General features: G+C 46.8%; 2 protein-coding genes across 5 annotated transcripts in view; both read right to left on the bottom strand.

The window, feature by feature from the left end:
• Nucleotides 1-1,599: 1,599 nt before the first annotated feature.
• Nucleotides 1,600-12,845, bottom strand: PRKAG1 (protein kinase AMP-activated non-catalytic subunit gamma 1). 4 transcript variants are annotated; one of them, XM_039882145.1, is made up of 12 exons: nt 12,715-12,845; nt 8,987-9,035; nt 4,501-4,610; nt 4,258-4,339; nt 4,102-4,160; nt 3,915-3,960; nt 3,758-3,812; nt 3,333-3,459; nt 3,061-3,226; nt 2,878-2,915; nt 2,467-2,613; nt 1,600-2,335 (listed from the first exon to the last, which is right to left on the bottom strand). In XM_039882145.1, exons 1-12 carry the CDS (start codon nt 12,721-12,723, stop codon nt 2,231-2,233), a joined length of 993 nt encoding a protein of 330 aa, XP_039738079.1. In that variant the 5' UTR covers nt 12,724-12,845; the 3' UTR covers nt 1,600-2,230. The 4 variants fall into 4 exon arrangements, with proteins under 4 accessions (XP_039738079.1, XP_039738080.1, XP_039738081.1 ...); XM_039882146.1 differs by having other exon boundaries at nt 4,501-4,639; nt 12,715-12,801; XM_039882147.1 differs by having other exon boundaries at nt 4,501-4,654; nt 12,715-12,762.
• The window catches only part of KMT2D (lysine methyltransferase 2D), a 45,795-nt gene continuing 28,375 nt past the window's right edge, over nt 6,765-24,184 (bottom strand). Inside the window, 17 exon segments of the mRNA XM_039882148.1 lie at nt 6,765-7,660; nt 8,987-9,035; nt 12,715-15,843; nt 15,960-16,068; nt 16,197-16,270; nt 16,495-16,780; nt 18,464-18,594; nt 18,694-18,830; nt 19,724-20,864; nt 21,020-21,147; nt 21,225-21,357; nt 22,031-22,161; nt 22,264-22,439; nt 22,614-22,689; nt 23,327-23,477; nt 23,625-23,792; nt 23,915-24,055. Coding sequence (XP_039738082.1) covers nt 15,751-15,843; nt 15,960-16,068; nt 16,197-16,270; nt 16,495-16,780; nt 18,464-18,594; nt 18,694-18,830; nt 19,724-20,864; nt 21,020-21,147; nt 21,225-21,357; nt 22,031-22,161; nt 22,264-22,439; nt 22,614-22,689; nt 23,327-23,477; nt 23,625-23,792; nt 23,915-24,055 — 3,075 coding nt within the window. The 3' untranslated portion in view covers nt 6,765-7,660; nt 8,987-9,035; nt 12,715-15,750.

Here is a 24,184-nt window from a genome sequence, read left to right as displayed (position 1 = left end):
GAAGAAGGGATAATTTGCCTCTCCGGAGAGTAATAGGTAAGAAAAGCAGGCTATGAGGTTCCCATATATTGTTCCTTGTCTTTCTGCTCCATCCTCAGACTCTGAGACTGGTTGGGTTTTAGCAGGGAGAAGCAAGAGATTCCCATTTGTTTACCACTAAAGTACCTGCAGGCCTTTGGGTACAGATGCTTCCTGCTAAGAGGATAGGGCCAGGATTGTTGTGGGGCAGAGACTTAACTGAGAATGAGAGCAAGAAAACCCAGGCCTCCTGCTCCCTAACATAGGCCTTTAGAGAGACCTCACACATCCCCTCCCCCATCCATTGACGCCCCCCACCTTTACACCTACCAGCTGCACTGACGGCTCTTTTCTTGAAGATGCCTCCTTCCGCCCAGGTCCCACCAGAGTCCTACGGCTTTTTAAAACCCTTGCCTCCTTCCTAGATAAACCCCACTTCATGATGGAATGTGACACCAGGAGACATCTGTCTTTTCCTCTATGCATCCACCCCCACACACATAAACATACCCTAATTCTAATAACTTGGAATATCTCCCTCCTTCAAGTCTGGGAATGTGCTGTGAGAGCTGTGAAGAGATGAATGCACAAGTAGGGGCTTCTTCAAAGCCACGATGCAGCACTGAAAGCTGTTTCAATGCTTTTCCTGCATTCCATCAGGAAGTGTGGCGTGGAGGGACCAGTATGGTATGGCTGGGTTTGTCAGAGTTCTTAGGCACAGTGTGAGTAAGGGCAAAGAGTTACTCTGAAATTGCTTCTAGTCTTAGTATCCAAGACAGAAATGTTATCTTACCTGCAAGGCAGCAGTGAAATGGTACCTAGAATTTGGCTCATACCCAACAGTCTAGGTGTCCTTATGCTAGGTGCTGACTACTGTTTTGGCCCAGACCGTTTCAGCACAGGGAAAGGGTCTGATAGGGTGACCATAAGTCCTGCTGCTACCCCCTCCCCTTCCCTCCAGCTCATTCTCACCTTGGAAGAATCACCAGGGATTTATAGGTTCAAAGACAGTGCCAGTTTAGCAAAATCCAAACACACAGTCCAACCTTCTCTAAGAAAGGCTGATGGTAGCATGTCTCCTTGCTTAAAGGAGACATTCAGTCTGTCTACTCTCTGGAGACCTAATACTGTTATAGGATTTTCCTGGGGTCCCAGCTATAATCCAGGCAGAGGTGAAAATGGAGTAATAAGAACGACCACAGGGATTAGGGTGGGGAACATCTATGAATGGAAACTTAGAAAGGTAGTTACGTCTAGTGTAGTTGTAAAGAACATGCGCTCTGGAGCTAGACTGTTTGGGTTTAAATCCTTGCTCTACTTTTTACTAGCTGTGTGGCCTTTGGCTTGTTATTGAGCCTCTCTGTGCTGTTTCTTTTAAATCTATAAAACTGGAATAATATCTACTATTGTTCTGAGGATTAAATGAATTAATATGTGTAAAGCAGAGAAAGGTGCCTGACAGTTTTATATAAGCATGTGTGCTATTATTATTATTATTATTATTATTAAGCTGAAGAAGCCATATGAAGTAGGAAGGTTGAAGCAAGAATATCTATCAACTATAAAAAGCAAACACTGCAATACCATGAAGAGATTCCTGTCATTTTAATTAGGTTTTACATGAAAAGCAATAACCTCAGCTAACCACTCTGCCTTCCTCCTCCACCTAACCCCACCTCCTCCCTTCATATGCACACAGCACAGGAACCCAAAGGCTGTCCTCCCTACTCCTCTTATGAGAAGAAATGTCACTAAATGGACTTAGCCTCCTCCATACAGCATGAAACAGGATGAATAAAAAGATTTTTACGAAGAGTTTTGTTGTGCTATTATCTTAGGCTGGAGTCAGGGACGGACATACAGGCAAAAGCTGGGTAAGGTCTGTGATCTCTTAGAGATCAGAATTTGCCTGAGGGGCATGGAGTTCATATTTCACCCAGAACAGGGGCTGAGTCTAAGAGGACCCGCTAGGATGGGCTGGGCTGGGCTGGAAGTTTTCCTCAAGCGTATGTGTGAGGATAGGACAGTTAAAAATCCATTCTCCTCTCCCTCCCCACCTTTCCCAGCTCCAAGGTAGAAGGGTTGGGGGGCGGGGGGGTCCCAGACAGGGAACAGAGTTACAATTCTCTCAAGGTTCCATCTGTGGTTTCCACAGCTTTGGGAGGACAGTGAGTGGGCATATCCCTTGCTGCCATCTGACCCCTTCCCCAGCTCAGGGTTTCTCTCCACCCGTGAGCACCAGGGCCTGCAGGATGTCCGACAGTGATACAATTCCCTTGACCACATCATTCTCATCCACCACTACAAGTCGGTGAACCTGCAGAGAGCAACAAGGGATATTTAGTGCCAGCCTCAGTTAGGGGGAGCCCTTTAGGCCCTACCCTCCTTGCCAAACCCCTCTCTCAAGGCTGCTTCCCCAGTTCCTTTTGCGTCACTGTTCCTCCCTACCTCTGCTTCCACCAGCCTGTTAATGATGGTCTCCAGAGTCTCGTGCAGGTAGCACTTGAGGACACCTTCAAAGTAATGTGATCGATGTTGCAAGGCTTTGGTCACAGACACATCTAGGTTGTTGTACGTCTTTTCTGCTGCTAGATTCTGGGGAGAAAAGGGAAGGTGCTTGCAGGGAAGCAAGGAAGCCAGCCCTCACACCTGGAGCCCACCCAACCTCACCAGAGGGATTTAGGGCAGTTGTTAGCCATGCCCATGAGCCACACTCAGCTCATTCAATTCCTTTTCAAATAGGATTTCAAAGCCTAGAAGCTTCTTAAATCCCTTAGGCCCCAGAGGAGACTCTTCTCCCTCTCCACATTGAACATGCCACCCCTTTCCCTACCTCCCAGTCCCTCCACAATCACTCACGATAACATCAAATTTGGAGTAGATGTCCACCACACGCCCTAGGGGGACAGAGGCAGCTCAGCAAGGAGAATCTGGCATCCAAGGCTCCCCTTGCCCAGAGAATCACCCTTCAGGCTGAGCTGAGAAGCCAGAGCCATCCTGGCTTCCCTGGAGCCTTCCCTCTCCTTTTGCCCAATCTCTCACCTTTCTCATCAACCACAGGCAGGGCTGAGACTCGGTGTTGTACAAAGATGCCCAGAGCCACGTACACAGGGGTGGTAGTGCGGACCATAGCGATGTTGGCATAGGTGCCAATCTGTAGCTCTTCCAGAGACTTAGACATGAACTCTGGCTTGGGGAACTCAGTGATCTGAGGAAAGAGGAATCGGCTTGATTTTCAAGGCCCCCCATACTACCCTTGGATACCCTTCCAACCCAGTATATAAGAAGTAAAAACTGGACTGAGGAGCACTTACAAACAATTTGAGGAACTTGAGGATGCGCTTGTGCGTGAGAATGTACAAGGTGTTGCCGGATTCTGGGTCAATAACTGGCAGCCTGTGGATCTTGTTTCGAATTAATGAAGAGACAGCATCAAACAAGCTGTGGAAAGTTTGGGGATAATGATAAGTACCGCAGTGCTGGGCCTGAGGATGGTTAAATAGCTCCTTAGAGTGTGTTTATATACAGGGGAAACTGATAGTTGGGGAGGAAGGGGTGGTGTGTGTGTGTGTGTGTGTGTGTGTGTGTGTGTGTGTGTGTCTGTGTGTCTGTGTGTCTGTCTGTCTGTCTGTCTGTCTTTTTTCTCTCTTCTGCCTCTGGATCTTTGGATGTCTAGGGCCTTAGCTATGTTGATGGCAAGGCTCTTCCCCTTCTGGATATATGGGTAACTGGAACTCACCTGGCATTAGGAGAAATGCAGACAAGTGGTTTAAAGGAGTCCTGTAGGTACACCTCTGAAGGGAAAAGAAAGGTTCACAAAATACCACCATGGAAAACCATTTCCCAGGAAATTGTCCATCCCTTTATCCTTTTACAACTTCCGATTCTCTACATACCTCTCCAAGTTTCTATCTTGTGTTCTTCCAGCTCATAGATCTGTACCTGGAGGCAGAAGCAACAGAACTTGAGACCTGATCTCCTTGCTTCATAAACCTCTTGTGATTTGCTTGGAAGAAATGAAAATGAGGGACCTTTAGGCAGGGGAAATGGTTTTGATCATTGGGCTAAGTTAAGGTTCCTTACCAAGGCTGATTTATAGTAGCGGTGCAGGATATTGATGAAATCGGTGATGGTCAGCATGCCTAGAGGTCAAGACGAGAACCCTCAGCAGTGCTCAAAGCTTTTCTCCATGCCCAGCACAAGATGCAATAATACTGTGTTCCAGAAATTTTTGCTTACCCACAAAGCTTTGCTTCTTACTATCCCACAAAGGGGCAGCTCGTACACCATTAGTCACCAGAGCAAAGAATGCTTTCTTTACCTATAGCCAAAAGAATTTTATTGACAAAAGGGAAATTCACAAGCAGGCAGGACTTTAAAAGAACCTGGAATGTGTATGTTGGGGGAAAACATGACACTAACCCCATAGAAAGAGATGGGGTGATCTTGGGATGAGAGGAAAGGAAAAAGGATTTCACCCACCTGCAGGGACGTATCAAATACAACCAATTTGGAGCTTGTGGGAATCAGGTCATAGCAACGATGAGACTTCATGAAGGAAGTATACACGCTATTGTTGGATTCTGGGGTCTCTGCATAGGGTGGGACAGTTAGTAGCTTCCTTCCATGCAACAACCCACAATCAAAAGAGGCAGAAAATAAAAGTGTTGTAGTTGCTCAAATATTTAGAGCATGATTTTTTAAATAAGGTTCCCTATATTATTATCTGTATTGTTCCTACTGTACCATTAGGAACAAACCCCTTAGAAACCATTTCATCCAACTTCCATCTCCAGGTAGGACTATACCTATTGGCTCCTTAGGCAAAAGATAGCCAATTGAAACAGAAAGTCTATATCTCATTAACCTGTTCTAGTCTAAAAGTTTTTTCTCATCTTTAATTCAAGTTTTCCCTTTCATATATTTAGCACATTTTCACTTATTCTCTTTGCTCAATTAAGCTTCTTAAATTTTTTTTAAGACCCGCCGATGAGAAAGTCATGGTCCAAGTTGGGCCATTTCAGATCAACAAGAAGTTGAAGCCCAATGCGCAATCAACCTGGCCCCAAACACCCTGAGAGTCCATCTTGGGCTGACCGTAAGAAATCATCCCACCTATTCCATACAAATAGGAGACTCTGCCTGTGTTTATCTTTCCAGTCTTCTGATTTTATTTGCTTGCTCTAAAGTGGAGCAACAACCCCCAAAATAACAGTCCAAATGTGCAACCTACTATGCTATGTGTACTTAGAAATACTGTATCATTTAATCCTTACAACAAATCTATAAGGCAAATAGTGTCCTCATTTTTCAGATGACAAAAACAGGTAGAAAGCAGTTAAATAAACTGCTCAAGTTCACACCGTTAGTAAGTGACAAGAAAGACTCAGACACAGGTCTACCTGATTCCAAAGTTCATGCACTTAAATCTTACGCCAATTGTCTTTAATTTTAATTTTTTTTATCCAAAGTTATACAAGTACACAGTTTAAAGCGTCAAACAGTTTTACAAATTTTGTCAAGAAAAACTGCAGTCGCTGGCACCCACTTCCTTCTACTACCCCTACACAGAGATGGGAACTCTTTTGGCTGATTTTTTTGGTACTTATTCTATGTCTATAAATAACAGGCTTAGATTGCTCTTTCTTGACTTTTTCACTTTTGAGTATTATCTATTATCATCCAAGGAAGATGAGAATTTTTAGTTCTCTTTTCTACTGGGATCCCCATCACAAACATGCACTACCCATTCCCCCATCCTCCCAGAAGTTAAAATATAATGTTGGTTACATCAATATTTAAATAATTTTGACTGGATATTCATTATTCAGAGCTAAGTTAAACAGTAAACTCTGATTTTTTTTCTTTCACAACTTTGTTTTCCTTGGAGTTAATAATTGTCTTATCTCTTTGTTTGCTTAACTTTCTATGAATAGTATTTATAACTAATTCAACCCCCAAACTCTTCACCAATTGTTTAAATCTCCTTTGAAGAAGTTCAGAAGCATTAGATAGTCTATCAATTTAAACTACCCAAAGAAGTCTCTCGGAGCCTTCTGACCTGCTCAAGTCTGGGCTGGTTTGCCTGGTGTATACTGCTGTCACCCTGAAATGTTCCTTCATCACCACCCAGGGGGCCACTTTCACATCTCTTCTGTATTGGCTCTCTCGTGTCCTATATCACATGTTTTCATCTTTTTGAATACTCTCTCTTTTTAGTGGAGCACATCTTCCAGTAGCTTCCTGAGAAAGGGTGCATGGAAGGCAACCTTTTTGAGATCTTGCAGCCTGCCGGTATCTTTATTTTACCCTCATCTTTGATTTAGAATTTGGCTGGATATAGAACTCTACGTTGGAGTTTATTTTCTACAAGATGTTGAAAGCATTGCTCCATTGTCTTCTAGCTCTGGTGTGTTGACAGTCTGAGGCAATTCTGATTCTTTGTATGTGACTTGTTTTTTTCTCTCTGGAAAGTCAGGATTTTCTTTGTTGCCAGTGTTTTGAAATCTCATGATGATTGCGCTTTGGGTGGGTCAACTTCTTATACTGCACTGAATATTCAATGAATTCCTTCAATATGAAAACTAATGTCCTTGTTTAAGGAAATGTTCCTGAGCTATTTCCTTGATCTTTTCCTTTGTTGTGTTGTCAGTTTTCTTTTTCTGTAACTCCTATTATTTAGATATTGGACTTCCTAAACTGACTCTTTAAGGTTTTGTTTTTGGTTTTCTTTTGGTGAGGTGTTGTTTTTTTTTTAATTTTATTTCTGAGAAATTTCTTCAACTTGATTTCCAAACCTCTTAGTTTAAATTTTTTGCCATTATACTTTAAATGTCAAAGAGCACCTTTTTGTTTTCTCAAACTTAAAAAAAAATTATCCTGTACTTGTTTCATGGTGTTAATATATTTTTTATTTGAATGTACATTAATGTTAATTTTAAAAGTTTTCTTCTCTATGCATTGACTTTTTCCCTCTGTTGTTTTTGCTTTTTCATTTTCATGGTGGGGGCAGTTTGGATCATTTTTTAAAAAAATGGTAGAGGCTTTAGATGTCTTATAATTCTTGGTTTAAAGGAGGGTTCAAAAAAAAAATAAAGGAGGGTTCAAACCATATTTTAAGAGTGGAGTCTTTAAAGCTGACTGGAAGCTTTAAGTATGTAAGTGAGCCTTGCTGACTGAGCCATTTAGATAGGGAATACTCAATAGTTACATTTTTAGGGCTTTTCCCTCAAGGAAATTCTAGAGAAGATCATTCATTCAACATCGTGCTTGGAGGATGAAGTCTTTTCTGTCAGCATTCTGAAAAGGACTGGGGTATTGGCATTCAATATAATTCACTTCACGCTCCTGTGTTTGGTAGAGTACCTCAGCCCTCAACTGGGTCTGAGTCCCTCTCCAGATCTCCAGTCTTTGCCAGAGTTGGAAAGACAAGTTGCCCAGCTGCACTCAATGGAGGAGGCAGTCTTGGGATCTGACTGCTTCTCAGACCTTCAATGCTTCTTGGCTTTCCCCACTGCAAGTTTATAATTCTGTTTTCTGAGGTCTGCTACGTCATTTACCCCTCTTCCGTCTGCCTTCCAGCTTCCAAAAGTTCATTGCTATTGCCTCCTCTCTTGTTCTTCCTATTCTGGTGGGTTTGTACCTTTAAAATAAAATTCCTTTATGGTTGTTTTAGTGGCTTTTTGTGAAGGAAGAAAAGTAGATGCATATATTCAATCTACCATCTTTAACTGGAAGCTCACCATTGTTCTTCAAATTTGAAAACCCATAGACTCCCAAGAACATGTCTTTGACACCAGTTTAAGACACATTACATTAACAGTTAAATACTATCCTTTTAGGCTATGGGTCTACAAACACATTTGATTTGGCTTTCCTAGTGTTTTTAAAATAAATCAGTTGCCAAATTTTAAAAATCTAGAGATTTACATACAAATAAATTTTTAGTTTCTTTTTAAAATCAGAAAATCTGACAAAACTAGGTTTTAAATTCCAGAATATTAACAGTTGACCAGACCTGGATAGTTGCTGCCTCCTTTTAGATGCAATGAGATCTACAGGTTGTCAAGTCATATGCAGCCCATATCACTGCTTGGTTCATGTAGACAATTTGAGTTTCTGACCCCTTGCTTTGGTGTTAATGCAAATGTACTCATAAACATAAAACAGACACTGAAACCATGGGGTAGTACTCAATTATGAAGAGCTATCCAGATAATTCAAACTATGACTATAGTAACTTATTTGGATACCAACAAAATGAAAACAGAACATTAAAAAATTCTCATGGAGAGCTCAAAGACTCTTAATAATATGTCCTAGGATCTCAGCCCATATTTCAAGGCTCTGAGAAAGTGTGTACTCACTCCTAATGCCATAAATGTGTTTTTGGAAGACCTAAGAGTGTTCCTGGGCAAAATCCTACACCAGAGATGCCTATAAGTTCTGCCTCTTTCTCGATGACTTAGTTGGACCATTCCATTCTAACCAGGTATTTGGGCAGGTGCTGGAATTGTCTGGATTTTAGGGTTTAGTACTTCTATTTCTAGATTAGTTCTAAGAGCTTTCAAGGCCTTTCTATAATTTCTTGTGTACACTTAGTGGCTTTAGTGAGCTTGCTGGATGATAAAATCCTAGTGGCATTATTTCTGGGCTACTCACAAAATACCAGGAACTTCTAAAACCTGGTTAGCCAGCCCAGAGTTGCCTATAGAGTTTTCTCTGTACATCAAAAGTCCCTCTCAAGTGGTTTGAATATTGAAGAAAATGATCATCCCCATCCCCCAATATTTATTCCTGAGTGATCTTGACAAATTATTGTTCCTGGTTTGTATGGTTTGCCACATTATCTGGCCCAGCTTTGATTTTCCCAAGAGGGATCCTAGGAGAGGTTCCAAAGCATTGCTGAAGACAAATTAGGGTCAGGCTATTGCTTTCATACCCAGTTTCTTCTCTTCAGTACACTTACCTTGAGGATGCTCATTTTCCACAGCTGGGAAGCTATCTGAAGAAGTTACCTGGAGAGACAAGAGAAACAGAGATTTAGCCTTTCCTAGGCTCCATCCACTTTAGCCTAGCATTAGAAGGGCTGGTGAACTAATGACTTCCTTTAAAGCACTATAAAACCCTTTTGAAATATTAATTCATTTAATATTCATAACAACTCTGAGGTAAATACTATTATTAGCCTTATTTTCACAGATTAGGAAACTGAAGTTCAAGAAATATTAGGCAACCTGCCTAAGGTCACATGACTGGTAATGGGTGGAATAGGGATTTGAACACAGATCTATGTGGTTCCAAAGTTCATGTCCTTACATATTACACTGCCTAATGAAACATTAGGTCTTAAAAGCTGAAACTAGAAAATCTGGGCTTAGGAATGGTCCTACAAGATTCTCACAGATCCTTTTTATAAAAACACAGGAGCCAAAGACAACTCTGCTTTCGCCCAAACACTAAGAATACTTGTGGGCACTGGAATCATAGGCATACTCCTTACCATTGAGAGAAGATCCCAGCAGCTGACTGTCAGAGAGAGAGTTAAAGCTTGAATGGCTGAGGAGTGGATGAGCAGCATAAATGTTCTGAAACTGGGGACATGAGTCCTCTTAGTACCCTTTTTAGTCGAAGGCTGCCACAGCCCAGAGGATACTGGTTTTCCAAGTTTCCTTGCCCATGACAGTCTGAGATTAGAGTGTGCTTTGAATATAGAGAAACCTTCAGAAACATCTCTGTGCTCCCTCAAGTGGGAACGTTTGGAAATTTCATTGTCATCTAGGAACCCAGGAGGGGTCATGATAATTTTCATCCACTGGAATCAACAGTTTGAGTCCATTTGCTTTGGGTTATATCCCTAAACTAACTTAAAATCATACTTCACCTCCATAGCTGATGTAGTAATATAAAATTAAAGGCTTTGGCTTGAACCTGGGAGGCTGGCTGGTAAGCAATTTGGCAAGACAGCCCTAAACTTCCCTCCCCTAATGGGACAGGGTAGGAGCAGACTATCAACTTGGCCTGGCATTTTGGCAAGGCTATCGGAACAACAGCCTCATCATTTGTAAGTGGGAGAGAGGGCTGTTCATTGGTAAAGATACACACATGACATATGATAGTCTCATAAAAATCTATATACAAAGACAGAGAAACAGCTACTTGTAGAAATTATTGTATCTACCATATAATACTGACATACCACACTATACTGTGCTATAGTTATTTTTATCTATCCAGATTACAAATTCCTGGAAGCCTGGAATTATCTTATTCTTCTTTGTAGCCCCATACCATCTAGCATGTGGTTTTACATATTGTTTTGTTAACTCTCATATTGATAATGATAATAATGTCCACTGATATGAACAAAGAGACATACGACTAAGTTACAGAGAGAAAATAGATATATCCAGCTAAATAGAGCTAGATACAGAAGAGAGTCAGACACAGCTGAATGACTTTATCTTTCTGCCTGTTTCTCCACACAGGAGTGGGGTAATTATGTTCATTCCTCCTCTACTTTTAGTAACATAGGGAACGTGAGAAAGTACCACTGTACTATGTAAGTACAAATATTAGTACAGAGACAGGTTAGAACTGACACATAGATTCACAATTTCTTCCAAACTCCTGATCCATATTTCCAATTGTTTGCTGGACGACCACAGATGTCAGAGACTCCTCAAATACTTTAATAAAAAAACAAAACAGCACCTGTCCCTCCAATTCTGTTTTATTCTTACTGTGGTTCCCATCTTTGTTTTCAGCACTGCTCGCTCCCAAGTGCCTAGAACTGTAAACTCGATTCCCCCAAGAATGAGCTATGCCAACATGTCTGCTTGGAAATACAGAGTAGGGAATGACCTAAACGTGTCCTTAACATTTATCAGCTAAACTGATATGCCTCAAGTCTATGTCTCTCCTTTCCACTTTCACAGATTTAACTTAGGCTTTTACCTTACTTCTGCAACATTCTCTAAACTGGTCTCCTGCCCTAAATCTACCTCTTCTTTAATTCGTCTTTCATGCTGTCACCTTTCAAAAGGACTTTCTTCTCCAGCAACCAGGAGCTCATTACTTTCTGAAGTAGATCCATTTACAGAAAACTGTTAAAAACAGTCTTAAAGCACACACACTGCCTTGCTCATAAATCTTCCATGAGTTCCCTTATTACAAAACAAAGATCAAACTTAGTGAGGTATGCAATACCTCCAACCTGACCTCACCCCACTTTTCCAGTCTTTTTTTTCCCCCACTGTGACCAAAACCTAAAACTCCAACAACATTAAGCCACTCTCTCATACCCAATTAATCTCTACATACCTCAATTTCTATGCTCTTGCTCACACTGTTCTCTTAACCTGCAATGCCCTCTCAGGTTCACAGTAATTTTTTCCCTTCCCTGTGCTTCCAGTCCTCTGCATCTTGATGACAGCATTTATTATAGTCTACCTCAAGTAATAGCTGTCACTGTTTGCCCTCACCCTTACTCCAGTTAGACTGAGCATTTTCAAAGCAGAGATTTTCCTTTTGCTTCTTTTTAAAACAATTTCTATCCCAAGAACCTAAAGTACATAAAGTGTGTGGGTTAAATTAGGAAATCTATATAAAAATACGTTGTAAACCATAATACACTTACAAGTAAGAACTGTTGTGTTATTTTGAATTTATGGAATCAGACCATTTATTCTTGTTCTAAATTCTCTTAATCTGTAACAACTGACTCCTTGGCCTGGGTGATCAATTGCAAATCAGTCTACCACTTTGGTCTGTCTTCTTTATAACCTGAGGGACATGTTACGTCTCTCTGCAGGCAGAGAAAGGATGCAGTAAAATAATTACTCTGGGCAGGTAACTGACCCAAAGAAAGGTGAACCTGCAGCCTGTACACAACTACAGTATCAGATGATGAAAACCAAGATAGGAAAGTTACTCTGCTTGAAAAGGATACATGGTTATAAACTCTTGGAGAAGGAAGTGAATAGAAAGGGTTCAGTGCTAGAAAAGGCTCCTGTGAGGGTGGGTCCATATAGCAGGAAATCTGCAGCATCTCTGGGAGGATGACATGGACCTGCCTCAACTGCTCAATGCCTGCTGGCCAACAATAGGTTATTCCAACATGCCTGCTGAGAATCGCAGAGCACAGAATAATCTAAACTTGTCCAGAGACACAAAGGCCTCTAAACGATCCCCTATTTCAGGGAAAACCTACTTTTCAGTCTTATTAAGGGAATGTGACCTCATGGGACACCTCGAAGCAGTATAAAAGTCTTTCAGAGGTCCCTCTTTCCAGGGATTGCAGAGATCACACTTAGACAACCAAGACCGGGTGCTACCTGCAAGCAGGGGTCTCTTGGAATCCCCCTGCCACTCCCAGGAAAGCTGAATAACAACCCTGCTCTCTCAGGCAAACCTCTGAGGGGGCTGAGGTGCTAAAAGGAAAGAAGTCCCGAGATCCAAGGAGGGAGCTAGCTATTGCCCGCTGGGCTGAGAGTACTGCAGACGGAAGGCAGGCACGGCGCGGCCCATCTCAGGCGATGCACCCGGTGAAAAAGCACAGTGGCAGGGTAACGAGCAGGTTAGACACCGGCTTCTCGTTTACTGGGTACCAGCGCCGGCCCCTGCCCAGGCCTCCCCGAACCCTATGCGGGGCCTTGGGCTCCACAGCGCCCCCCGCCGCCCTCCATTGCTCCTCACCGTCTCCATTGCAAGACGTGCCCGCTGGCTACGTTCGCTTTAGGAAGCTTGCGGGATAAGGGGGGAGGCCCCGCCCACGTCCGGCACCGCTACGCCACTTCCGCTTACGTTAGAACAGACGCCAGCTAAAGGCGGAAAACGGGGAGCTCACCCTTCCGGTGCGGCCGCGCCTGGTAACCGCCCTCCCTTGAGTCCTATCGGACCTCACAGATCCGGCTGACGGCGAGGGTGATGGGACGGAGCCGCTTGTATTTAAAATGTTCTTTTTTTATTTGTCGTTTAAAAACAAACTTGGAAGAAGCAAAATCCAAAACTTGCCCTTTGCCTCTTGCAACATAAATTATGTACAGTTCAGAATGATCGCCAATACAAAACATGCCAAGGACAGGGGCGCTGGGGGTGGAGGGAGACAGGGCGCTTTAAAAAAGGGAATCATTTCATCCGCTGTTACGAAGGACCAACCTTGCTGTACAGGATACACACAACACAAAATAAAGTCTTCACGGGATTCACACTTGTCAGCGATTTATTTTTTAAAAAGGGGGAGGGTCCTGGAGGTGAAGGGAGAAGACTGTAAAGGGGAAAAACTGAAAGTTGAATATGTGCAAGTGTAAACCAACCCAAAATACAAACACGGGGGGGAAGGGGGAGGAGGGAATTCTGATGCAATTATACAGGCGGGGTACTTAAAAAAACCAACAACCAAAATTCCAACCTTGTAGCTTGGGTCTGAGTTAGTTTATATAAAAATTAAAAACTGTATAAGGTTTCTTTACTAAATTCTACAGGACTACCGGATACCTAGCATATGCTTACAAAGTCTGCCCCCTCCCCTTTTCCCAGTCCCAGGGCCCAAGCCCCAATCAGAGCCTGACTCACAGGAGCCAATCTCCCCCTCCCTGTAGCCTAGACCTTTTGCTCTTGGAAAAGGAACATCCACTGGCTTTGGAGGTAGCAGCCCAGTCTCCCCACTGTCTGATTTAATCACAGCGGTGTCTGTGAGGGTGGGGGGATGTTATTCTCTTAAACGTTTGCAGCGTGAAACAGTTGAGGAAGCAGCTTAAAATAAAAAATCTCCCTACCCCCATCAATCCACAACCCCCCAAATTCAAAAACAAAAACAAACCTAAAATCACAACAGCGACCGTGCTCCCCCTCCAGCAGGCCTGCCCATCCACCGCCACCAAGCCCACCCCACACTCCAGACATTTTATTCTTGAAAATATTAATTACAAAATGCCCTTTGCCCACAGCCCCTAGGAGAGAACTGCATATAAGCTTCATCTTCAACCCCACGGCTCCCTATCAGAGAGGGGTTTGGGGCCTCACCCACCCCCTGATCTACCCCTACCCCCAGGAAGAGGTTCAACTGCAGCACAAGCTTGGGCAGAAAGGGGAGGGAAAGGGAAGCAGGGAACCAACCCATCACCCTCTGGCTCCCCCCTGGGGCCAGCTCACTTTTGTGCGTTACAACGGGTAATCCAACTATACAACAGGGGGTGGGAATTGCCCAGCCTCTTTACCCCCACCTTACAGCAGTCACAGCCAGGGGGTGGGGAGGAGGGGGTGAGGAAAAGGGCGGTAGGTTGGGTAATGGAGGGGGCCCCCCCACAAGGGGAGCTCCAGGTGTCCGCCCCACGCCCCCCTACCATTTATAAACTGGTTTTGTAAAAAGAAAATAGATATATTTATATAGAATATATAAAGCACAAAAATTAGTAGTTTTACATTTGCTCTCCCCGGGGGTGGGGGGAGAGGGGAGGGTTTTCACCTCCAGCCGGCTCCCCCATGCCCCACAAGACTATGTACAATCCCATGTATAAATAGATAAATACCCCCCACCCTCCCCTCGCTGACACTAAGCTCCCCACCCCCACATCACCACCCCTTCCCACCAGACCAGCAGCAGTTTGGTGACTGAGGGAAAGTGGGAGCTCCGGGCCACACCCTGCCTCACTGGGTATGGGCATGCCACTCAGGGATAGCCCACACCCTACCACCCACCCACCCCATCTAGGGGCTGGAGGGCAAATGGGCTCATGATGGGGTCGGGAAAGCAGGAGGGAGATATCCTGGTCCTAGGTTTAGCACACATCTCCTGCCCCCATGTCCAGATGGAGAAGGAAGTCCTAGAGCAACTAGGGAACAGTCATCCCCAATCTTCATCATTAGCCTCAACCGCCATCCCATGCCCAGAATTAAAAACGAAGATGGATTTTTTGTTGTTTTCTTCTTCCTCCTCCTACCCCCCTTCCACCCACTCAGAAGAGGGCAGTGAGGTGGGGGAGAGAGTTGGGGCAGTAGGGGGCTTGGAGAGGGTCTCACATTTCAGAACAGCAAAAAATCCAACACTTAAATGAGGTAGGTGTGGGTGCGGGGGCTCCTTGCCCGGCTTGCCCGGCTTGCCCTCCTGGGCAGCTGGACGCCTCTTTCCCGTTCATGTTGCATTTGTCAGAGTGGAAAACAAGGAAACACAACCCATAGAGAGACAAACACAGAGGAGAAGAGGGAGACAGAGACAGATTGAGAGGGAAGGGGATGGGGGTGAGGATGGGGGCAGAACCTGGCAGGCAGGGCCAGGTGTGGGACCCGGCCTTTGGGATTGTCAAGCTTAGTCAAGTCTCTTTGCAGCCTTGAGTTGGGCCAGAGAGGTCGGTGGGAGCAGCAGGGCTGTGATGCCCAGCCACGTATCCTCCTCCCCACTCCCTGCTGCCTCCCAGATGCTTCTGGGTAGTTCCCGGCCCATATTCCCCTCAAACCTGAGATGCCCAATGGCTGCTTCTGTCTGGCCCCTCCCGGAGCTGGGGGCAGAAATGCCAGCCTGGGGGCCGGTGGCGGGGAAGAGGGTTGTCCCTGGTGCCCAGGGTGGGCTTGGCCTAGGGCCCTCTGCCCCAGCCTCCCGCTCCAGGGGCTCCGGTCAGCCGGCAGCCCCACCCCTGGGTCCTGGCTCTGGCTGCTACCTCTCTTCCCCCTCATCCCTTTCAGGGAAGAGGTTGGGGGTAGGGGGACTCCCCTGCCTGGTAGCCTCAAAGCTTTTTAGTTCATCCATTTCCGACAATTCCAGGCTCCACAGTGGCAGGGGATCTTGTGCTGATCGTCCTCAAAGTCAAACTGATAGTCATAGGTCAGCTGTTAAGAGAAGACAGCAGAATCAGTGCCAGCCCTGCAGAGAAGATCTGATCTGAGGGCACTGGTCTTGGAACTCGGCTCTGGGGAATGGCAGAGAGAGAGCTGCTTCCTCTCACCTCCTCTCCTTTGGGGATTCGCCGGCTGGAGATGATGATGATTTTATCCTCTTTATCAAATGTCACAACTTCCGCCACACAGTTAGGGGCACAGGAATGGTTAATGTACCTAGGCGGTGGGAAAGAGTCAGGGACACCAAGGTGATTAAGTTGGGATGGTTTTGGTTTCTTGTTGGCTCATCCCCAGGGTATCACCCTCAGGGACCCCAAAAATCCCTCCTTCTTCATTCCTCTCACCTGGCAGGGCCTCCAGTCAATGTAGCATCAATCACATGTTCATTGTTTATCCGGAACATGTAGATGCCTCGATTCTAGAAAAGCGGAAGTTGCAGAAGGGGCAAGAGAATGGCCATGATGTGGTTGTGGGATCAGGTAGCAGACTCAGGCAGTGGGCTTCATTTATTTTTCCTTTCTTCTACCTTTCACCTCCTCTTCCCACAACATTCCATACCTCCTCCCCTGGACCCCATCCTGACCCTCATTCCTTGGCTGAGTGTGGACCACGCACCATGATGGCCCCTTTGTCAGCCCATACCTGCTCCTCATATATTTTCTCCCGCCGGTTAGCCACCTCGTTGCGAATGATGGTGCCAATATACTCAATAACCATTGTGTGCTTTTCTAGGTCCTTGGCTGCATAGAGCCCCAGGCCCTGGATGCGGGAGCGAGCCAGATACACATTGTTCTTCCACTCAGTGCGCAGCCGCCGGTACTGAGATGACTTGGAGTGCACAAACTGCTTGCTGTACGGGGTGTTCGTCTCGCCTGTGAAGGTGCTCTGATATGCCTTGGACATGCTGGTGCTGTTCAGGGTGTGGGGCCTGGGAGGTGACACAATCCATGACAAGACAGCTCTCCCTCAGACCAGCCACACACTGCCCGCCTCCTCCCTGGGATGTGCAACATGCCAGTTAGGGGCATGTGCTGCCTTAGGAATGGAGTGGAGGCATTTGGGTCTTGGCTTTGGTGAGGCAACAGCTAGCTACAGGGACCCTTCTGACACCCTGGGTGGCACAGAGAGCCGAGGATGTGGGATGGGGAGGTGAAGGGAGGGGAGGCACCAATTCCCCTACACTGAGCCCACTATCTCAACTCCTCACATCTACCGCCCTCCTGCCAAAACCGTACTCAAGGCCATGTGCTCCTCTGGGACGAATTCCCCAAGCAGCCCCGGCCTGGAATTTAAGCTCACGGTTTGCTCAAACATCTGAGTCCTACCTCCTACATATACTGGAAGCTCTGAAAATGGAGATCATGTCTACCACATTGGGCTGGATTTGAATTAAAACTGGCTCTGGATTCACAGCCAAAAGGTGGTATCCTTTCCTTTCTTCAGACTGTCCCCTTCCCTGACGTACCATTGGGCTCTGTGCAGATGGCTCAGTGCAGGGGAATAACTGTTGCCTGGCAGGATGCCTTTTTACCACCCTTGGGCACTAGCCAAATTCTTGCCCATCCCAGAGCAGTGGTTTTCAAACAGTTTAACTCTTTTTTATTTAGCAGAAATCTTTTTATTTCTTTAAAAATGTTACCTGGAACTCCAATACATAAACTAGATAAAAACAGAATTCTTCTGGTTGAATCCAATTTGGGGAAAGGAGAGATACACATGGGAAGGGCCAAGTTCTACCTGCCAATTTTGTGTGTTCCAAGCCTTTTTGGAACACACACAGTTTGAAAACCACTGTTATAGAACATCAAGGACTAGGGCTGACTGGGGTAGAGTCTGACACTCTACGACAGCCTGAGGAGCAACCGAAGGCCTTCGCGAAGCCCTGCTACCATGAATTCTGCCTCCCTCTACCCAGGGACCAAGGTCAGGCTACTGTGGTACACAGAAGGAACAGTAAACCACAAATCAACAAGTAAGGTTCTGGTCCCAGCTATGTGACCTTTATCTAGTCACTTAACCTTTCTCAGCTGTAAAATGGGGGTCCATACCACCTGCCCTACCTACCTCATAAGGTTGTTGTGAGGATCAAATGAGATAATGGATGTGAAAACGCTTTGAAAAAAAAAGTATAAAGTGCTATACAAATTTAAGGTTTTATTATTTTCCTACTATATACCTAATTATTTACTTTTGAAACAAACTCAGCCTGGGGAAGGGAAGGTGACCCTAGCACACATGGGGCATCTGAGATTTGGGAGAATCACAGGCCCCCTGGAAACAAAACAGGAGAGGAAGGAGGTGACTGGGTCCCTTATATAGTTCATAGAATTTCAACACTGTCTACCCAGAACCTCCCCAACAACTATTTCCAGGGAGCCCAAGCTTAGTGTATCCTAGACCCCAGGTCAACCCATGACACCTGAACAGGTTGAGGGGAGGAGGAAAGGGACACTCTAGTGACACCTGCATACCCTCTAATCAGGAGGCCTTGAGTGAACCCCCAGTCTCTCCAAGGGAACTCTGATCTGTAACCCCAAACCCTCATAATTGGCCAGAAGGTCCTTACCAACCCCCATGCCCACATCCCATGGCCCCAGCCCGACAAGCTCACCGTTTGTAGTGTGTGAGGATTTTAGGCTCCGATCGGGCACAACCAGTGGGGTTGATCATGAGTGGTAGCTCCATTAAGGGGTGGCGTCCATAGCGGAATAAATAGTTTTGACAGCTCTCCACTCCAGGCAGCTGTGGGCACAGGTTGTCCTCACCTTAGCCTGAGCGCTTTTGGGGCAGGACCAAAGTTCTCAGTGCCCACCTGGCCCCCAGCCCCTGGTCCCTCCTTACTGATTCAGCTATGCGCAGGACAGCATGCACTGTCAGCCCAAAGAGCTCCTCGCCTTTCAGGTACTCAGGGAAGAGCCGCAGCATATCGGCCTCTTTTCTCATGGCAGCCACAGGCTCGATGATACGATTCCACACAGCTAAGAGGCAAGGAAAAAGAGCAGCCCTCAGAGGCAATATCTGCTCAGTGACCACAGCCCTAACCTTAATTGGGAGATGCAGTTATGTCTTGTAGCCTGCACGCCTCCCTGTCACAGGGTGTATGGTTCTTCAGGACCCGCTCTTGGCTTCCCAATGCCACTCTCCCTCAGTAAGCCCTCAGTAAGCCAAGAGGCTTCCTACCCCAGAGGGGCATCAAAGTGCCTTGTGACACAGAAACATGAACCTAAGGCCCAAGAGACCTGGCCCAAGCCATGGACCTTGCTGAGAACCAGAACAACAGGCACATTTTGGCACTGGGAAAACTTGGGTTCAGGTTCTCGTATTGGCCATGGGACCTTAAGACAAAAAGTTAAATCTAAGACTGTTTTAAACTGGGCTTAATAACTTACCTGAGAGAATTATGTAAAAACAAAACAAAACAAAAAAAAACCCTATATAAAGCCCTTAAGCTTAATTTGTGGCACATACTACATGCTCATTAAAAGGTAATTGCTCTTATTATTTTCATCATTAACACTAAAACTGAGATCAAAAGAATTTTGTCCAAGGAAAAGCAACCAGAGAACTCATGGTTAGGATCAGGTTGGGTGAGCCAGATGACAGAGTCACAGAACAGTATTTTTGTTTCACTAAGGATGAAAAAAGGAGCCAGTATGAAGTTATTTAGACAAGCAAAATATCTTCAATTACAAGGGAATTTAAGGTGAATAAGAGAGGCTAAAATACTTTCTTTGGGGAGCTTCAAGAGACCTCCATGTACCCGAGGTGGAATTCATCACTCACAAGGACCCTGCAGATCCCTTCTCAACACTGTAAAGGTGACTCCAGGAGAAACTTGCCCATATTACCATTTCCAGGGCCCAGTGCTCACCCTGAGGAGAGGCATCGGTGAAGACCAGGTCCTCTAGGCCCTGCTCGATGACTTTGATTACAAACTCTGGCCGTCCATTGTTCTCGCTGATGGAACAGCGATAGCAGCAGCGGCGGTTGTTGGTGCGGAGGCTCCAGTAGATGCGTGTGGCTTCATAGCCCACAGGATAAAGAGCAGTGGCACTGTGGAAGTCAGCCATCTGGTGAGGGAGCAGCTGTCCGATGGCGTGGAACACAAGGCCCCCCACCCGGAACATGTGCAGCCGCTCTCCCCGTTGGATGATGCTGGCAATTTGCTTCACTTCATCCCGCTCAATGTAGACGCGCCGGAAGACAGCAAAAGAGCTCAGTTCCTGCTCACAGGGCCCCTTGATCTTATGCATTGGACACAGCATGGTCTTGTCCTTGAAGAACATGCACTTGGCGCGAATAGCGCAGGCAAAATGGTAGACATTGGGACACCGCATGCGATTGCAGCTGCTGGTGGCACCGGTGCGCTGGCACAGGGAGCATTTGGTTAGCAGTCCTCGGTGCAAGGCCACCTCCACATTCATCAGCGCCCCACCCTGGGTCTCATAGACCTCCGTGGACCACAGGGCACAGTTGAGGTGCACCCACAGGTCCAGGTCCAGGTTCAGCAAGCGGGCGGGTCCATCAGTGGCCCCATCACCCTCTTCATGACAGAAGCAGCAGCGCCGCATGTCGCGAGGCACCTTGTCAGGTCGCAGGGCTGTGCCAAGCTGTTCCATAAACTCTGCCACTTCCCGCTCATCCTCCTGCTGCCCACCACCCTTCTGGATGGTCAGCAGCAGCCGTAGCCGCTTCCAACGCACCCCCTTCCACTTCTTGAGCCGAGGAGGTCGGGAATCTTCACCTTCTTCAGGGGGCCGGGCTCGGGGCTTGGGCCGGGCAGATTCAGGGGATGAGGCCAGGGGCAGAGGCGAGGGGACTGGTGGCTCAGCTGAGGGTTCAGCTGGGAATTCAACCAGTGGTTCAGCAGGGGGGCTGGCAGGAGAAGGTGCCAAGGGAGATGGGGGAGGGGAGGGTTCTTCAGGAGGTGGGGCCGAGAGCTGTCGCACATCCAGATTGGAAACATTGTAGGTATAGCTGTGTTGGGTGGGTAGCTCTGGGACGGGGCTTTCCTATGGGAGGGAGGCAGGAGCCCTGTATGGTTAGTGCCAGTTCTTTACTTAACTAGCCTTCTCCCTCCTCCCACCCAGATTCCACTCTCTCAAAAGCCTTGTCTGCCTTCTTTGTCCTAACCAGATACCCACCTCTTTTTCTCCCCCAGACCCACCTGTTTCAGGAGGCTTAAGATGTCTAGCTGGCTCTTGAGGGTGTAGCCAGGCAACACTGCATCAAATTGCTTCAGCCAGTCAGGGCCACCTTCTGGGCTCTTGCCTCCCAGACCCTTTTCTTTGCCACCTGCAGGAAGGCAGCCATCAGAACTTCCACCAGAATCATTCCCCTCAGGTCCCAAGGAGTTTTCCTGTCACACTCACCAGGGCCCTCAGCTTCCCCCTTCTTAGGCTCAATGCCTGCCCGGGCAGGGCTCTCTGGAAACAGCACCTCGTAGGAGTTAGGGATCTTCATGCTTAGCAGCTCTGCCACTGCCACCATCACACCATTCAGGTTCTACCAGGGCAAGAAAGGGGAGGGGAGAGCCATATCAGCAGAGTGTGTGCAGTGAGCACTGGCTTGGTGGGGACAAGGACACCTAAAACACAACTCTCCATGTGGCCAGTCAGTCCTGCCCCTGGGCCATCCTGCTCTTCTCACACACTTGCTTTATAGTGGCCTTTCCCAAACTGCTATGGGCATTAACAAGAACTCCACAAAAATGGGCCTGTATCAATTAAGTTTAGGAAATGATACACACTGTTCCATAACTTGAGCGATCCATGATACACACTAGCAAATTACAGCATCTGAGGAGTCTTACAGTTAAGAACCCTGTTTTGTTGTTTTAAATGGGATTTTTCCATTTTCTTTGACTACAAAACTCTGCTACATTTTTTTAAAAAGTTTCACCAAATGTGATGGGGACGTGCTGTCTGTAGCAAGTGTCACAGTATATACACTCTCCTTATTTATTGACTTGATATCTTTATCATAGGACTGTGAACCCCCCTGAGGGCAAGGCTCACATAAGCTTCATTTACCCTAATCACATAGCCTCTAGCCCAGGCTTTCACACACAGTAGGTCTTTGGTACTTAGTTTTGAACAACTGAATTTATTCAGATAAGTTCTAGGGACTGTCCTCTGACCAGCATCCCCTAAACCTCTGAGGCACCCCCAGGACACACCTTGGCTGCAGCAGCAGAGACTGTCAGCATGACTGACACCTCACTTCCTTTGCCCTTTTCCCAAGTTGTGGCAGGCAGCTTCCCAGGGGCCTGCAGGTCCAGGGCCTCATAAGGTTTGGTGTCTGGGAAGACTAAATGAGAAAGAGGGACCTGTGTGAGTCCCGGTTGCCTCTCCCCCGCAGCTCTGACAACCCAGCCTGGCCTGGCCTGGCCATGCCCCAGACAGCCCCTACCTGGGATGCTGGCCCGAGGAATGATTGGGATGACCGGGGAGAGAGCTCGGTCTTCCTGTTCCCATCGGCCTGAGCCCAGCTGAGGAAAACGAGGGGCCTCCTCTCCCAGGATGCTCTCAGGAGATGAAGCTGGTACAATGCTGTCAGGAGAATCACTATCCTCATCACTCTCCATCCTGTGGGCCAAAAATAGAGACATTTGTCACTACAACCCTGCAGACCCATACTTCCAAATCTAGAGATTAGTGGATATCACAATCTTACTTGAAATCTGCAATTAACCATAGGAAAAATGAGGCAACCTGTTTCCTACCCCCATCCCTCATCCCCATTTTTATCCCCACCCCCACCTGACATCCTCAGTCTGATTGTGAGGGGGTGTAGGCAAGGCGGCCAGCAGGTCTAGACTCTTCACCTCTGAAGCATCTGAGGAACAGGCAGGGAGAAGAGGAGTCAGGCTGAGGGTAGCCAGATCTGATAGTGCTTTATCCTCATTTTAGGCCTGGCTAGTACAAGATCTAGCTTAGCTATCATGACCATTGTCTACCCATCCACCCACCTGCCAGTCTGGGCAGCTGAGCTATATTTGAGCCTTTCTGATGTGCCAGGCCCTGAGTTTTAGATACACTCTCTATTTATAATCTTTTAACAACTCCATTAAGCGAGTATTATATCTGTTTTACAGTGAGGAAACTCAACCTCAGAAAGGCCAATCAAGTTACTGGGCTGTAGTAACACAGCTAAATGAACACAGGTGCCAGGATTCAAATCCAGATCTGACTATGGTTTTGTACCAAGGCTGGCTGTTCCTTATAAACAAAAGCTTCATTAACACTCTCCCTATCATCCGCCTCCCCTGCTGCCTTTGCTCTAGACTCCAGAAGCTCAACCCTGCCTACAACAAATCAGTCCTAAAGAAGCCTTTCCTATCTCAGGTACCAGTTGTTTCAGAGTAACATGCAACTACTCCTATCTCAAACTGTATGGCAGGGTACACTGACTGGCTTGGACCCCAGCCACCAAATTCTACTAGGGAAGGAGGCCCACTCTGCTCTTGACTTACCCCTCAGCGTCCCTTCAGTATCTCGGGCAGAGGTGGCATCCTTGGGGTGTTCCCCCAGTTCTTCAGAGGGAGTGACACCATTGACCATCTTCTGCTGCACCGATGGGGGTGGGGCATGACAGGGTGGTGTCGGCGGGTTACTCGGGTTATTCTGGGGGTGGGGTGGGGTGTTGTGTGCAAGATGGCATAGGGAGACTCCTGCCCAACACTGTATCAGCAACTTCCTGAAGACTTCCTCTCCCACCTCCACCTCCCCAAGAACCTCATCATTCCCAAAAGGTATTGCCATTTTTCTGACCTTGGTAAGCAGCTGGGAATAGTAGTCAGGGCCAGTGGGCAGCGCCCCACTTCCAAAAGCCCCCCTCAGCTGGCACTGCCCATTGATTGGGCAGCCACTGCCAAAGGGAGCAAAGAGGCTAAAATTGGCGGTGATGGTAGGCTCCGTTAGGGGCAGCAGGGACAGCTCCTAGGAGGGGCAAGATGACAAGGTTGGAAACTGCAGCTTGTACATCTCTGTCACTGCACAGCTCGGGGCCAGGGTGCCCCCTATCCTGGGATGGGACCAGGGGACTGGCTCCTGGGGGTCACCTGTTTTAGCTGTTTCAGCAAGGCCTCGCTGGCCCTGACCCCGTCCTCCTTCCGCAGCTTCTTTCGGGAGCTCACCAACCTGTCGCTTGCCTTCTGTACCCGCTTGGGCTTCGGTGTCAAAGGCTTCCTGGCTGCCGTATCCTAAACCAGATAAACCCACAGTGAAGGCTGCTGTCTTCCTCAGAGCCCTCATCTCTTCTGTCTGACCCAGACCTGCTCACTCTGCCCCAGGCTCCAGGCCCCACTCTACCTGCACCACTCTAGATGGAG

This window comes from Pteropus medius, unplaced genomic scaffold (assembly GCF_902729225.1).
Source record: "Pteropus medius unplaced genomic scaffold, Ma_sr-lr_union100, whole genome shotgun sequence".
NCBI lineage: Eukaryota > Metazoa > Chordata > Mammalia > Chiroptera > Pteropodidae > Pteropus > Pteropus medius.
Note: the sequence above shows the minus strand (reverse complement) of the source record. Positions and strands in the feature narration are given on the sequence as shown.

Excerpts from the sequence above, each read along its gene's own strand:
- PRKAG1 (XM_039882144.1), bottom strand. The coding sequence starts at position 9,598 with ATGCTGCTCATCCACTCCTCAGCCATTCAAGCTTTAACTCTCTCTCTG. Across the intron at positions 3,227-3,332 it reads TCAAGTTCCTCAAATTGTTT|ATCACTGAGTTCCCCAAGCC; the intron begins GTAAGTGCTCCT and ends CTCTTTCCTCAG. Across the intron at positions 2,336-2,466 it reads ACAGGCTGGTGGAAGCAGAG|GTTCACCGACTTGTAGTGGT; the intron begins GTAGGGAGGAAC and ends TGCTCTCTGCAG.